Raw genomic sequence first — 17,225 nt, 5'->3', positions numbered from 1 at the left:
TTGCCTAAAAAGTGAAGGGCCGAATTTAGGAAAGGAAGATACATCTTGGGTACATGATAGCTAGTATGTCCCTCAAAGCTCGATTTGGAAATGAAAACCTTAAAGACTTGGAATGATTGTGGTAAGATAAGTGAGGGTGACACTTCTTCCTACCTAAATTTAGAAGGTGGTGTGGAGGTGCTAAACCAAGAAGATGTCGTCCATTCTCAAAGTAGTGATATCTAGGTCCGGCCATCCCCAAGACTAGGTGAGTTCAAAACTTCTTGACATGCTATAGCTCCCATCTTAGGAATAGTTGGCTGATTCCAAGTAGGGAAGAAGGAAAGGCTTTGGTAAGGGAGGTTTTTCTAGAGGTCATGCTTTCCATGCAACAAGCTATATACTCCAATTAACTTGACAACCTTTAGATCACTATAGGAGGGAGTATAGACTTTCTTTAGTGATAGGTGCAGCACATTCTAATTAGTGTGTTCCTCATCCAAGTCATAAAGATCATGAGCAGTGCCATTGGGACAATTCTCTCTAATAGGTGTGGAACCTTACTCTCCTAGAGCATAGAGAAGCCTTCCCACATAGAGAAAAGTTCAAGTTGTGATGTTGTCGTGACCAAAGTAGAGCATGGTTTGAAGATATTCCAAGTGAAAGAAGTAAATATTTCAAGAAAACAAGAGACTAAGTTTGTTGGAGAACGTCAGGATGTTACAATACATCTCTTGATTGGGGGAAGAGGTGCTTCACCCATCAAGTCATAAGTCAAGGTTATATTTCTCCATCTTAATCGACGACTTTGCTGATCAACCCACCACCTGGAATATTTCACAACTGGCCGCATCAAGGTGGTAAAGTTTGCATGCTCTGGCTCTAATCATTTGATAGGGGGAAGAGGTGCATGCTCATCAAAGTTAGGCTGAGTATACTCTACATTATCTTCCAGTTGATCAAGCACAAGAAAAGGCTCAGTCGTTCTGATCAAGTTTACTAGTAGTCTGAAAAATAGTCTTTTTCTGATGTCAAACTCATATGCAACATTTGCCCAAAAATCCTCTGTCCATTCCATGTCCGAATCTTTCTCCATTCACTGATCCAATATTGCCGAGAGGATCAAAATTAGCTCTGGATCGGTAGAATGTAAAGGGATACCACTACATTTCTAGCCTGGCACTTTCAGCCGCTTGTGCTGCCGTACAAGACTCCTCCATATTTCCAATAAAGAATGGACAGGATATTGCTGCCTTCTACTTTATTCTTTTGAAGCTTTGAAATGTTTCTAGTTGTCTGAGGACTTCAAGCGGGACCATCTGGTTGGTTGGATGGATCGGAAGTCGGTAAGGACAACCGTCAAAACCTTGAACTCTTATGTATGTAAATTTTGTAAACTGGATAAACCAGGATCCATACTTTTTGATTAAACTTTTTGCTTCAGGAGATAGCCTTTGGTGAGTTTCTCTTTGTGATGTCCTTGTGATGTACATCAGGAATGCATCATTGGCTCACTTGAAATGGCTCCTCTTTAAGCTGCAATTGAGGATAGTAGTCATAAGACTTGAATTCATTTTTTCCATTGCCAACTATGCCTCTGCAGATCAGTTCGGAATACATAAAATTTTTGGCCAATGAGTAGATAATGTAGGAGCTCATGTAGAATGATTTTGTCTTCTCAAAATTTATCAATTGTTCATGAAGATTGTTGCTGATTATGCTGGACCAATTGAACATCTTGACTCCCAAGGTAATTTCATCTATGAAGAAATACATCCATGTATCGAATGGCGCAACAGATATCACCATATTCTTCTTTGAAGTATGGGCACAACAGATTCTGACACTTTCCCTTGGGGTCTCTTCTTTTCCAACCAAGACTTGTTAATATTTGTCGTGCAAAGTTCAGACTGGCTATCATAGATCCTTTTGGTATCTTCTTTGGTCTTGTAGGAGGTTTTGTTGTAGATTGGTATTCCAAATGTCTCTTGAATGGCTAACTCTGAAAGATTAGCTAAAAACTCTTCCATCAAGTGCAATGATTTCTCTTGATTGTGTGTTGTAGTGGATAGCACATTCAACTATCAGCTCAACACATTCTTTAGCCAGAGGAAATCCGGCTGCTTGGACGCAAGCAATGGGTGTTGGCAGGTGTCCATCATGCCCGTACATTCTCTTTTTGAATTCTTCTAAATCCACATGACCCAGGTCAGTGTCTGTGACATTCTTCCATTTAGATTTGATTTTTGATTTTGGCTGTACTCCTTTACTGACAAACTTCATTGGCGCTTTTCTGGAAGGTGCTCTTTTGGTGGTCATTAACCTGCATAACACATAAAAAAATTAATATTATTTTCGAGACATTGCTAATTTTAATTCTGGTTTTCAGACCCTTTTTCTTGAAAATTTCACTTTAAGCTTGTCAAAAGGTTAATTTTTTGCGATAAAGCAAATTGAAAGTGAAGAATTTGGTCTAGGAATTGATAAAGTTTGAGAGAAATAAGACAAAATAATAGAGGAATTCGTCATATTCAGATTTTAGATCATTAAAATTACTCTTTGTGACTGAAATTCACCTTTAGTTCTGAAAATACTGTCTTAAAATCAGAAAAAAACACTCTGTTCTTGTGTTTCAACACTTAGAAAATTTTTACTTCTTCACAATTCCTCTTCAAAAATCAATTTTCACAAAAATCTAAGAGAAAACTTCTTCTCAATTGCTCTCCAAATTTCCAACTTGAATAGTGAATTTTGAAACTGACTGGTTGAAAATATATAGAGTTTAAGGAAGCTTCATCTTTGTGTGTTTTTTTGTAATTTTTTATTATTTTTTGTGTTTTAATGTTTTTAATCTTTTCCAAAATGGAAATTTTTATATATCTCTCAAAATTGTATCAACTCAGGAATCTTCTAGAACTTTATTAAAATTCTTGAATTTTTGAAAATCTTTCCGAGTGTTGAAATTATTTTCCCTTCGAAAGTAATCCCATGTGTTGGAAAATAATTAAAATATTCATGTGTCAAGTTTTATTTTCCAACCCGTTCGTTGGTTGACCCTTAATTTCATGTGCAATTTTTTTGTCAAAATTATTTTCTTTAGCCATATTTCTCTCTTTGTTATGGAAAGTTGATCTTAATGTCTAATCTCCAAGTCTTGGGCAAATTTTCATGTTTGGTTTAGGCGTCTTCACATATTCCATTTATGCCTAGGCAAATCTGGAATGTCTGTGTTTGATTAAACTTCTAAGATGTTTGGACAATTTATTTTGGCAAAATTATATTTTCTTCTTAATGTGTCTTCATTGTCAATGTCTTGCCAGAGAGGGCAGAATTTGATCATGTCTAGCCAAGGGTGAACTTGGAGGTTGCTTCTTTGTCAAAATTGTTATTCTTCTCATCCATTTTATATTATACTCCACCTAAGCGGACTTGGAGAGCCTTTAGACATGGTGGACTTTATATTGTTTGTGCCATCCTTGGGTGGGGCAGAGTTTGAAGATGCTTTGCCATCTTGTTTTGATTTCTTTTGACCATAAACATCTCCTAGAGGGTGGACTTGGAGGCTGTCTAGCCAAGGGCGGACTTTGATGTTGAGTAGCCATTTTCCCTTAAGACATGGCGGACTTTATCCTTCATTAGCCAATGTGGACTTTACTAGTTCTAACTTCTATTCCATGTTTTTAATGTGCTTTTCCAAGCTTGGGCGGACTTTGAATGTGCTATGCCAATTTATGTTTTGCTTTTGTCTTGGGCGGACTTGAGAGGTCTCTTGTCATGTATGCTTGGGTGGACTTCATGTCTTCTTGGCCATGTCGCCTTATGTCTTAGGCAAAGTTTGAGGCTGCCTTGACATGGGTGGACTTGGAGAGAGCTTGGACATCCATGTTGATGTGCCATCTTCCACGCTTCTAGACAAGGCGGACTTCAACCTTTGTCTGCCATTCTTCCCTTGGGCGAATTTTATCTGGACAACCATGTCTTCACACTTATTCAAATTTTCATGTCCATCTTTGACCTGCCATGTTCATGCCTAGATCATATGGAAAAACCCTAATTAGGTTTTTACCTTGCTTTTTGCACTTGAAGACATAATTTTTCAATTATGAGTACATTAGTACTGATGATATGGCTTGAGGAATGATCTTCTCGAACAAAACCGTAATTAGGGTTTCCAACAGCTTTTTACACAGAGTCCAAATTTTTTGAATCTGAGAACATGGGCAGTAATGATATGGCTTAAGGATCAAAACCCTAATTCCAGAAAAAAGCGAAAAAAAATATAACGTTGGTTTTCGTACTTGGAGGCAAAATTTTCGAATTTTCGAATATGACATGAGGAACAAAACCTAGGTTCTACTTTCAAAAAAGCAGAAAAAAACAAAAGCGAAGAAGCAAAAAGCAAAAGCGAAAAAGCAAAAAGCAAACCAAAAAAAGCTGCTTCCTGGAATGTGCCCAAAGTGCCAAAAATCAAACTTTCTATTTTTAGAAAAAAAAGAAGCAAAAGAGCAGAAATTCCTAAAAATAGAAAGTTGTCAGAAATGACTCAAAGCAATTGCGATCCTCGATCTTCAGACCTTCTAAGCACTTTGACAACATTCAAACACGACTCTAAGCATGATTTCTCTATTTGGCTTGGGATGACTTCAAAAACTCTAACTCAAAACTCTCTAAGAAAATAGATTCATGAAACTGTAGAGCTAGGACAAAACCTTAAAAAGCAAAAAAAGGGGGTCCCCATCTTCGATGGGGCGATATGTGAAATATGTCACAATAGGTGGCAAATTTTATAGCTTCATATTCAACCATTTGTTTGAGAGAAAGATAAGAATCTAACTTTTGCAGCCAAGCTCTTGTAGTAGTTTTCTCCAATTCATCACAAGTAGAAAGATTCAATTTTCCTGAAGTGTGCTTCAAATCCTTGGGTTTTATAGGCATCCTTGACTATTGCTTTGCTGCACCCTTGGTCTTTGTCATTGTCATGTCGTTTTTTAATGACAAGCTCCTAAATCTGTGGTGTAAGTGCTCTATATTCTGCATAACAAGCTGAAATATCATCATGTAGGGTAGTTTCAACATTTGGAATTTATTTTGTTGTTTGAATGAACTTGGAATCTGTGTCTAACTCTTTAACTTTGCATAACTTCTTCATTTCCTTTCTGTTTTCCCTTATTAATTTCATTTGTGGTACTGACTTTTCCATTGTAATTGTCATAGCCGGTATTCTTTTTCATGTAGTGGACTAACTGGTTGATTGTGTCCACAAGGCAATTTTGTCCTTCAGTCACATCCTTCATGGTCTTCACATGCTCTCTAAATTCTTTTTCATTATCCTTCATTGTCCCTTCTTGCTGCAACTTTTTGAGCTCCCTCTTTTGGTATCTAAGTTTTGAGCCTAGAGGTTTTTGTTTACGATGGATGCTCTAGTGGTGTCCACTTTGATCGATCCATGAGATCTCCTTTCTTTTGATGGGTCTATCTCTAGTGATGATGGTCATAGTTGTGAGACTCAATCTTGGGAAAAAAATTGGCATTTTAAAAACTGTAAATAATAAATAAAGATAGATTTAATACAGTCCATAGTGAAAATAACAATAATGACATGAAAGCCCTAGGCATGCTATTGCTTACGTATGCAATAAAATCTCTTAAAATGGGACAATTCCAAAATTGAATCACTTTCACAACATGACTAGCATTTTCCACTAAACAATAATGGATTAGAGCATAGTTAAAAGACTTTACGAGTATTCTGCAAGGCTCGCCAAACTCTCTAGTCTCTGAGCTGACCGAGTCGTGTCGACCAGACTCCTTTGCTGAGTTTGGCTTAGTCTTGGAGAATACCTGGCCGAGTCCTGCTCCAAGACTCCCAAGTCCTAGGCTTGGACTCTCAAGTCCTGAGCTTGAGCTCTTTTGGTGCCTAAACATAACAGACATAGTGATTGAAATTTCAAATTTTGTGAGTTTAAAGATCATATGACGTGTAATGTTTGAATTATGACAAATTGATAGTCAAATTAGACTTTTATGTTCTCTAAATGCATTGATTTCCTTTTTTTTGTGTAATTATGATGTTTTTTTTTTGTGGAGTCTATGTCAAGTCCTGTGTTTGAGTCAAAATTTTGGGATGACGTGTCATGTTCGAGTCCAAGTTGTCGAACTATGGATTAGAAAAACTAGCTGCTTAACAAATGGTATCTTAAAACAAAGAATGTGTAAAAGAATTTTTATGTATTTTAAAGTATTTTACGAATATTGTTTAACTTTAAATTGTTTTCTCAATTTTCTCTTACTCTAACCTTGTGCATCTGCAATGAGTCTTGTAAAATTGGCCTGATCTCGGTAACAATCCAAATCTCAGTAGTGCTAGTAATATATTGCCCATAAAACTTCCTGGAGTAACAACCCAGGTGATCGAAGCTTATCACAAATTGCAATAGTGCTAGTAATATATTGCCCATGTAATTTAGTAAACTATAACTAACAACCTAAATATGTTCATTGTATGAGTAAAAACACAACCACAAAATTCCAAACTCTGAAAAGTTAAACAGTAAACTCAACTGTTGGTAGAATCATCTCTTTAATTCAAATGACTCACTTTCACAACTTCAAAACACTGAACTCATAGATCTTATGAAACTCATCTTGACACCTTGGTCAAAGCTTGATTCTTAAATAGTGCTTTAGGAGTGGTTCCAAGGATAACACTTGCCTTACAGGGGTCTTATGCATGCTGTCTCTTGGCTTCTAGTGAACTTTCTACTACCCATTGACAAATCATTTGAATACCCGACAAATCATTACTGCAGAGTTATTTGAGTTTTTCTCCCGATTTTTTGTGATTTTTTCCAATAAATCTCCCCAAACTTTTTCAAAAAACTCGCACAAGATTTTTTTGCAGATTAAATCGTGGCCATCTATGCCTCGTGAAAAATCGGGAGTTCAAAGATTTTTTGCAGATTTTTCCATCTATGGTAATAACCACCCATTTTTTTTGCCAATATTTGAACAATAACATAACTTGCTAAACAGAGATTATACTGGTATTATAGAATTCTGATGTAGATTAACAGAGTCTTACAAGTGCTGGTATAAGATTATGATGCAAGTACAGTCTACAGAGTGCTGGTACAAATTAGCATTAGAGGATATAATTTACAAATTGTCCCAACTTACAAAAGCACTCACCCTCATAGAAATAACATTGAAATACCTCATTGGATCACTAAAAAGATTAATTGCAGGTCTTTAGATGAAATGGTAACAGGCTGTTACAGTCTGAGCAGCAAACAACAACATAGAAGACTCCTCCGGAACATCTCCATCTCACCCAAACAAATTATAGGCAGACATAACTCTGTCATCACCTTTTCATTCACTCCCAAAAGCATCCTAACCCTCAAAGCTAAGTTTAATAAGCTGGAACCAAACTGTGGGAATGGCTTCTTCAGGTCTGTTATGACATATAATCAATATTGCAGGTCTGCTCTTCTGAAAATAAATGTAGATCATAGCAGTTCGGAACCCCTTCAACCCCTCCGATGAGCAGGAACACATCTCAATGATCACCAACTCATTCACATACATACCCAGCTCCTTGTAATGTCCCACCTAGGTGGAACCACTGAGAACTATTCTGTAGCAACCTGCTGGTTAATTTTTAATTAAACATATTATGTTTTCTTTTCTTTCAGAGCTAGACAGAAGTTGCAGAATGGTTGGTTTGTTTGAACAATGATATTGAGTAAATGAGCTATTTTTGCATTCATGAAACAAGCTGAAAACAAACTAAAAATATGCAACCGAGTCCTTGAAATTTCCAGATTTAGATAGGGGCTTAGTTTTACAATATTTTCTGATAATAATGATAACCCAAGAATAGAAAATGACTTACAAAACTAATTCACACATACCCAGAAAGTTTACTCCTGAATCTGGTAGTTGATGTGCTTGAGAACAGCAGATAAGGAGGTCTGATTAATGGCAAGGTGACAGCCGAGTAGCTCACCCAGAAATATGTTTGCAGCACGTTAAAATCTTCTGCTTTCCACTCAAAATACTACCCAAAATATAAGTTTATTCTTGGATGCCAAAATGGATCAAAGTTGGTTCGCCAAACCCCAAGGTTTGGTAGGAATGAAGCTCCAATACCCTTGAGCTGTACGGCCTGCAAATGGACTGGTCTCTTGTGTTGGAAACCCCTCTAGTGACTGAAAATGGTTGAAGGCTACTCCACATGTGCTGAAGATGAAGTTCTGATGATAAACCAATATTGGAGAAGCAAGTTTGGGCTTCATACAACTTCAAGTTGTCAAGGAAAGGGGGCGGCTAGCCAAGCAAGCACCTCCTTCAGATTTCAACCAGCAAAATCACCTCTAAACTGATTTCTGTTAAGCCCAAATGAAATTCCTGCAAATAGGATTCCCTTGCACACCTTGATATGGTCTTTCACAGCTGCAGGTGTGTTTACTTATGGAGGATTTTATCCCCACAGGCAGCTCTAAACCCTAGGGTTCATAAAGGCTCCTCTTAGGAGGCCAAAGTAAGAAAATATTTAACCAAGACGTGTTCAAAATGAACTCCAATTTGCTTTTAAATAGTCTCCCGAAAGGTACGCCCTAATTAGGGTCTCCTCTAGTGCCCAACTTATAACTTTATTTACTTTAATTTTCTCCCTCTAATATTTCACTTTATGACATAATAGTCCCAAATAAGCTGACATCCAAATTGAGTTAAATTCATCCTTTATTATTTCCAATGACTTTATTTATAAAATTAGTTTCATAATTTAATAATTCCGATATTCAAGGTCACCTTTAATGTCATATGTAATATTACAAATAACCGCAAATTGTAGTGAGCTCCACTTTCTCTCTCTTGGGACGCCATACTCTCCCTAGAATCATATTGTAATATGCACTTTCGAGGAGTCTTAAATAAGTTAAATATTGGTTTAACTTAGCAACCTTTTACTAATATCACAAAATAATGCTCCGATATCTCCTAAACCACTTGGATATGTTGTCTGAAACCTGAGAAAACCAACCCTAATGTTTCCTCTGTCCATCTTGTTAGTCTACGAGGAATTGGTGATTGACTAACCTTGATTGGCTGACACTAGCTAAGAAGGGGACATTACACTCCTCTAAATACTCACCAATAGACTAGGAAGGAGCAGATTAAGAGTCTTTTCTGGACTGATATAACAGAGAATTAAGTTGCAAGTTGGCTGTCCTGAATACACAGGTCAAGCAGCCATGAAAGTATTTAAAAACCACCTCTATTCATGCATAAGTCACCCCACAAGGGCACAAAACAACTCCAAACTAACCCAGGTAACACCAAGTAACTTCCAATTGCCAGGAATGGTCAGAAATTAGGCCCGTTACAACAATTCAGTCATGCTTATAACTGATCGCTTCCATTTTGGGGAACACAAACACCCAGGATCAACTGCAAACAGCTGTCACTGATCACTAACTGCTAAATCGCCCCCAATTAGCTGCTTAACATCCTTTGGGTGGCAGTGCCTAGGTGGAAATAGTCTCACGCTCAGCCAGGAATGGCCTGGTACAAAGGTACGGCCTCATTAGAAAATAATGTAACCTGCAAATTGCCTTAAACACACTTCACACATGGTCACCTAGCCACTAAGAACTCTTGCATACCAGTCTCAAATGTTTTTGATCCATTTAACACCATATCTCAGCAAAGCAAGGATGTATGACCTGCTTTGGATGAGTTGGACAGATAGGTTTTTGCCTTTGGGGCCCTCTGGAACCTCTTTTAAACACCGCAAAAAACACCGAAGGCAATCACCAAAGCAAACTCTGAAATCTGAAATCAAAGTACTTAAAGTAACTTCATTTTTTGAAACCCAGAATCTGCAAACATGGTGAGAATAATGGTGATTCTTGAGTAGAATCACTTCAAACCAGCTAGGGATCGTCGTTCAGATCCAAAACCAGAAACCAAAAGAGGGTTTTCATCCTCAATCGATTCTTGGAAGAACTCAGAGGTTCAATTTACCAACATTTCCTTATGTGCACTCTTTAGAATAATCCAAACGAGATGTAATAACCCTATCGCTTAACAAAGATGAATAAAGGCCAAAGGCCACTAAATTGTAGAACAAGTCACAGAAAACAAAGACAACGATCAATGTAGCAGCAATCACCATAAAGATGGATAGTGCTTTATTAAGGAGAAGATTATTAAGACAAGTGATTATAGCTGACTTATTGGTGCCTAAAACAAGAATGTAAAACAGCTCTATTTGCCATGTTTTGATTGTCATATCAAAAGGGGTTGATGTCATTAAGAAAGAAGCGATAAAGCCAAATTCAGAATGGCCAATCATGTTGAATACATCTCTTAAGATGCTGTGATCAGATAACACAGTTTTATGTTGCATTACATATTAACGAGGCAGCAATTTTATTAAGGAATGATGTAATATGGAGTGGTAAGAATACACAGCAATTAGAATTCTTCAAGGCAGACTAAGATAAGATTATGAGCAGCGATTGAATGAACAAAAGAAGGGTTGTGTTCATGATCAATATAGACAGCAAAGTGGATTAAGGAGAGTAGTGATTAAATAAACCAATGATGACTTAAAGTGAAGCGATTCATTGAGAGAAGAAACATTGGCTTTGCAACATGATATGTTAAGATAGTGACTCATTAACAATATGCAGTTTATGGTCTACATTGGCTGTATGAGATAACCAATTCAAGGAAAGAATTTTAATTATGCAGCAAAACGAATTCATAAACAACTTCTTGTGAAGTAATACGATTTGTGACCAAGATGGTGGAGATTGATTGATACTAAGCGATTGAGATAAGTACAGCAATTCCATACTAAGCGATTAAGATAAATACAAAAACACAAAGAATTGTTAAGACAATTATTATAATATATTATGCAGCGATTCATTACTATATGCAGTAATCAGTAATATGTAATAGCGATGGTGAGAATTGGTGATTGATTAAGGAACCGATTTGTTTGGGAAACAATATGCAGCGATTACTTGAAGACAGATTTGTTAGTGAAGAAAGATTTTCTTGTTATACCAAAAGGTGTGAATAAATAAAAGATTATAAAGGTTGATACAAAGGGAGGGAGGAGATGAGATTTGCTTGGTGAAATTAATTTAAAGGTAATGTTTTATTAATTGTAAAGGAAATACTTGTAAAAGAGTTGTGATTATATTTGAAAAAGATACGACTCTTTGAAATGGGTATGTGGATAATATAATACCACTATGGCAGTGTCAGTTGAGGGCATATTGAAGACTTTATTTTACTTATTAATTTCCAGATTTGGAAGGCTCTACAGGGGCAGCAAACGGTAAACATGGAAGCACATAAATTAAAGATTTAATTCTGGGAAGGCTTCAATATTGGACTGCATATCTATAAGGAGATAAATCAGAGAAAGCGATCAGACTAAGGCCTATAAATCTATCTGGTATAGGAAGACTTATATACAATTCGATGCATGGTTTACAGTCATAAACCAGGAACAACAATCGGATTTGTATTAGGATCAAAATCATATTCATGATACATACAAATAAGACTTTATTTCAGAATTTAAGTTTTAGAGAGTTATAGAAATCTTTATCTATTCATGTAAGATTGTCTACTTACTAACTCATTGCAAATTTTATTCAATATTAGTAACAATATGACGAGTGTTCCTACAAGGGACATTACACGAGAGCCCAAGAGTGCTTTTTATAGGTTTAGAAGGAAAAATATCTATGTTACCCGGGGATGCGTCCCCGGTATTTTTTTCAGCCGTCCCCATCCCGGGGACGTCCTGAGGACAGGGGACTCCTAGGGGACGTCCCCATAAATTCTGCATATAGACAAATGAATTTTGACAATGAATTCTATAAGCAATTTGACATTGACTCTCAATTTAACACAAATTTGCCATAAGAACTCTACTAGTTCTTATATGTTAAGGTTCTATAATGGATATGTGCATGTTTTATCCATGTTTTCATATGAATATTTTAAATTTCCTTATTTATTTTAATTTTCCCTACCTTTTTATAGCTGTTCCCTAGCCGTCCCCAAAATTGGCAAAAAAAATCACCGTCCCGGAAACGTGTACCCCCGTCCCCTGCCGTCCCCGTCCCGGAAACTTGGGGCAACATAGAAAAATATCCAATTTGAAATTTAAAATAATATATTTCCCACCCGAAACACTTTTTGAAATATTAAAATGTCTCGTGTGTTAGTCCCCTTCACCTAGGCATTCACTTTAGGGAGACATAACATGATTTCATAAAAATAAAAAAATATAACACTAAAGTAATATAATATACATTAACATTAGTCTTATTGTAAATATTGAAATACTCCCGTACGAGCTGTGGAAAGTACTGCCGAGGCATCAAAAATCCAATCAGAGCATGCTAGGATGAAACTGAGACAGTGTGATGAAAATTGGCTCCAACTCCAAGGTCTGTGGAGTCCCCTTCTAGCAATTAGCCTACAGGAACCTGGAAAGTAGCTAACGGTCACCCCTGCTGACTAGCTCAAGAAGGGGACATTACGTGTAGAATCCCTATACCTGACCACTGAAGAGGGGCTTATGTGTATAGAGATAGTTGCATATGTGAAGTTGTATTGCTAAGCGGCATGCTTGTTTCTATGCTGGGATGGTTATGGACATGAGTGTACAGTACCTTCTCTGCCTTGCTTTGCTCGACTCTTCTTTTTTCAGGAGATGTAGTCATGCATGATGTTTATTAAAATCATTTTGCAATAGAAGACCCAAGTATTCCCAATAATCTACAGAGGCTTTGAACACGTCTCATTCACAGGTTTTCGGTACCAGCAATAAAGTATTATATAATGGAAAAAAGTATTGATTTTATGGCCTTTTTTAATTTTGAGAGCGTGGAAACAATGGAAGAACAATACATTCTCTTGAGGGTATCCATGCCCAACAGAGATTAGATATGCTGTTGTGTATCACATAGCAATACTGGTATCATGAAGCTGGGCTTATTCCAGATCACTCATTGATCATTAAATAAAGCAAAGAAAGTGTATCTTATTTATCAGTTGTGTTAATAAGAACAATGATAACCAAAGAACTTTAAGTGGTTATCCCTATTTCTCCTGACAACAAAGCTTACTTTATTGCTCACCACATGTAGTAAGTTGTAACTGGTAAGCCATATGAATGCTATAATTATTCCCTAGTACTTGTCTCTTATAGCTGCTTGTATGTTTGAGTCCCATTTATTTAATTTTGGTAATTTTTTGACATTTGTATAATTTCTTTATTTTCCCTTCTTTCTATTAAATATTATTGTTGTAATGTTTTTCTTTCTTTTGATTATTTCATAGTTGCTTATATTGCCAATTTTGGTTTGGAGAGCATCTGTCCGGTTTATTCAGTTTTTATGTGAGAATTTGAATTGTTCATTTTCTTTGCAGGAGTGTCTATTAGCATTAGTTTGTGATGATTGGGAAAGTGTTTCTTTGAGCGCTCATAATTTTCTCTCAGTCCTGTTCTCATCAGATGGGAAATTTATACAAGAAAATGAACTAAATAGTGTCTTTAGCAGGTTTGTTGCTACTGTGAGAAATCTGTATTATTTCACAGCCTCTAATCCCTAACAATACAATCTATTTGTTGCAAATTTTCTGTGAGTTAAACTTCATTTGTATTTTCATGGCAGACTGATGGAAAGATTGCCTAAAACAGTACTAGGAGGAGATGAAACTTCTGCATTAATGCATGCTCGTAGGTTGCTTGCAGCCATGTATTTTGCGGGTCCCAAAGGTGTGAGCTGTCAGCTGTTTGATTCCCCAGTAAGTGTTTTATGTTTAATCAAGTTTTTTAACACATTCAAATGAGTACTTTTGGGATCCTAATAAAGTGATGATTAAATTGCTAGAAATTATTTGAAATTTGAGATTGCATAGGCAAATGGATATTTTTGGGGCCTGATAATGTGCTGATTTAGTTACTTGAAGTTTGTGGAGATTTGAGCTTTTGTATTAGGTAAAATTATTCCTAAGTGGGGAAAATACATGTCCTTTTTGAAATCAGCATACACAATGGGAATATTGTTAGAGAAACAATGGAGACTGCTATCCATATGATGTATTTGTTTCTCAATTTCAACATAAATGTAATGTTTAATGGATTATATACCTTATTGGCAAATGAGATAAGACCATCAGAAACTACTATGCAATCTTGATATGCTTGGCATATGTCACAAGATTCAAATTTGTGTCTGGCTAGGATAAATGTCTGGGAAAAAATTGTGAGTGAGAAATTTTTTGTAACTAATTGTGAACAATAGAATTTTTTTCTTTTTTCTTTATTACTTTTAGTGTATTGAATAAATACATTTCTAATTCTAAATAACTTCTAATTTCATATTAACAATTGCTCATATTTATGAAGAGCACACGATTATACGGAGAGGGGGGGTGGTGGTGTGGGGAGTGAATCAGTATATTAACAAACTTTTAATCTCCTATATGTTAGGTCTATCCCATGAGGTCAGCCAGCAAAAAAAAAAAAATTATTTTGATTTTTTAAAAACCTTCTATCATGGGCACTACATAAGGAGAGGTTGGCCCAAAACATGTACAAATATTTGTATTTTTTTATTTAATTCAAAAAGCAACCCAATCATAGGGCACACCTCTTCAAGGGGTCGGCCCTTTGCAATTATAAAATGTGGGTGCCAAGAAGGTATAGATCGGCCAAAATAAGTTTAATTTATTTCTATCAAATTCACTTCTGCCTTTGGTCTGCTGTTCTCTGATTTCTGCCTTCAGTCTGCAGTTCTTTGACATCAATGACAAATTCCAACAATCTCCCCCTTTGTCATTGATGGCAACCCTGTAAAGAAATAATCTGGGAATGTAACAAAAACATACTTTACAGTGCATATCCCATGTTTTTTTTGCAGTCTTGTGTGTTTTCTATGTTCAGATGAATTGAGGTGGGAGTTACTCGACCACCTTATGAATTTACATGTACTTGGTGAATATTGAAACCCTGCATTTGGGAAGTTACAGAGCTTAACTGTGCTGAAAAGTATTTTATATGTTCGGATGAGTTGAAGTGTGAGTTAGTCGACCACCTTATGTCCGCATGTACTTGGTGAATATTGAAACCCTGCATTTAGGAAGTTACAGAGTTTAACTGTGCTGAGAAAACTTTTTTTTTTTTTACAATGCATTATTTTGTCATGGGTTTGCCTATATAGACCCTAGGAGAACCTACAGTGCACCTGGACCAGGACTTTTACTCAGAGCTATTTGTAATGGGGATGACCACTTAAAGTTATAAAATATATCTACCAGTCAGTATATGCATAAAATAATTTATTCAGTATGGTAATCTATGTTCTAGGTCTTTTGAAATTGTTATAATAGATCTAGGTAATCACCATTAGTTATTAATGGGCATCACTAAGAGATGCAAATATCACCTTGATGGGACATGTGGCCCTTTATCTTCATATATATAACTTTTCACTCTATCCGTTCATTCTCACCAATATACCATTATATTCTTATTCCTTACTATGTAAATATTACATATTTATTGTGTATGTATCTTGTAGGTATGTGATGGGTATTTTTTTCAGTTGGCGTCCATTCACATGGTGATTGTCATTTGTACTGCTTTGAGGATGATATTTTGTTTTAGTGATAGGTTGATAACTTAAAAGCTCCACTACCGAAAGTATGATCTTCAATGTCAAAACATTTGTATCTTTCATCAACTCTCCTTGCTTTAATCCATCTGCTTAATATCTCCATGTGCCCCCTATGGAATGGCTCAGTTTGTACTGCCCTTTCTTGTCTCATATTGGCCTATTTCTCTTTGATGAAGCATGTTTCTGTGGTTTTCTCAGTCCATCTCCTCGATTGTAACTTTGTAGGCCAGGAACAAGTCAAGTTCAGGTCAACTCTGGTGTTTCTAGTCGGTTCTCCACTTGCCATGAATGGTTCACCATATAATGAGATGCTTTTCTTATTTTCAATGAATTGTTTATTTCCCTTAACACCCATGGTTTTGTAACGTTTTCACCGACCTCATGCAGGGTGCGATAGGTCGCTTTTTGGATGTAATGAGGCAATGCCTGAGCCATACTTCAGCATTTACTGGTCCAATTGAAGAACTGGTGCATCATAAGACACAGTCACCAGGGCATCTACATGTGATTTCAGAGCTGAGCTCTGACATTACTATAGAGAAAACTGGTTTTTCTCTATCACAAGCTTCAAGCAAGAATTTTGACTCTCATGCTTTGCAATCAGAGGCGTCAGAGTTGATCAGATATTTGGAAAATTCACCAATAGATGAACAGCTCCCGCGTATGCCTCCTTGGTTTATCCATGTTGGTGGTCACAAACTTTATCAATTGATTGCATCCATTATAAGGCTTGCAGGCCTATCTGCTGTGGCTGGTATAGCACTTATTTTATTACTTCTCATACTTTTCAGTTGAATAAAGTGCTAATGTTCATTAAAATTTTGTAATTATATTTCTTACCGAGTTTAATCTATATTCTGAAAATCTAGGTTGTACAGATGCATTTTCCTTATCAATTCTCATAGAGACACCACTAGAGTCTCTTCGTCACAACATTTCAGAGATGCGCCTAAAAGAATATAGAGAAGAAGATTGGCAGACTTGGTATAGCAGTCATGGGTCAGGCCTTGTTCTACGTGATGCAGCTACTGCAGTCTGTGTTCTAAGTGAGATCATTTATGGTGCGTCAGGCAGGGGTACATACACATACACAAGTTTGCTCAAAAGTACCAGCATATTCCAAGGAAAGAACACAGAGAGAATGACAGGAGTTTCAGACAGTGATGAGTGTGGCCTGAATGACCACTTAAAAGAGAATATTCTATGTTCTCTTAAAAAATGGGAAATGAATGTAGGATCAAATTTAAGTCAGCATCTTATTGAGTGTGTTTGTAACATAATGCATGAATACATGTCTTCTGAAATTTGGGATCTTCCTATAGATTTTTCTTCACCTGGTCTGTTACAAAATTTAGGCAATCAGCAGTTGCCTCAGCATTTTTTGCAGGACACTGCAATGCTACAACAGGTACATTAGTGTATATGCTTATGGAAGATTTTTTTCCGCCTAGCTTTGGAACCACATCATTCGGATACATAAGAAACATTTATGTGTGCATGAAAATGTCAAAAGCAGTTCTGTAT

General features: G+C 36.4%; 1 protein-coding gene across 3 annotated transcripts in view; it reads left to right on the top strand.

Annotated features, from left to right (window-relative positions):
* The window catches only part of LOC131031017 (uncharacterized), a 176,302-nt gene that overhangs the window by 8,294 nt on the left and 150,783 nt on the right, over nt 1-17,225 (top strand). For all 3 annotated transcript variants that reach the window (XR_009102962.2, XM_057962019.2, XM_057962020.2), the window contains exons 7-10: nt 13,450-13,580; nt 13,695-13,827; nt 16,089-16,455; nt 16,571-17,109. Coding sequence is in view for 2 of the 3 variants with exons in the window: in XM_057962019.2 (XP_057818002.1) it covers nt 13,450-13,580; nt 13,695-13,827; nt 16,089-16,455; nt 16,571-17,109 (1,170 nt within the window). In the remaining variant the exon portion in view is untranslated. The remainder of the gene's footprint in view (nt 1-13,449; nt 13,581-13,694; nt 13,828-16,088; nt 16,456-16,570; nt 17,110-17,225) is intronic.

The sequence above is a fragment of the Cryptomeria japonica genome, chromosome 3, assembly GCF_030272615.1.
Source record: "Cryptomeria japonica chromosome 3, Sugi_1.0, whole genome shotgun sequence".
NCBI classification, from domain to species: Eukaryota; Viridiplantae; Streptophyta; class Pinopsida; order Cupressales; family Cupressaceae; genus Cryptomeria; species Cryptomeria japonica.
Note: the sequence above shows the minus strand (reverse complement) of the source record. Positions and strands in the feature narration are given on the sequence as shown.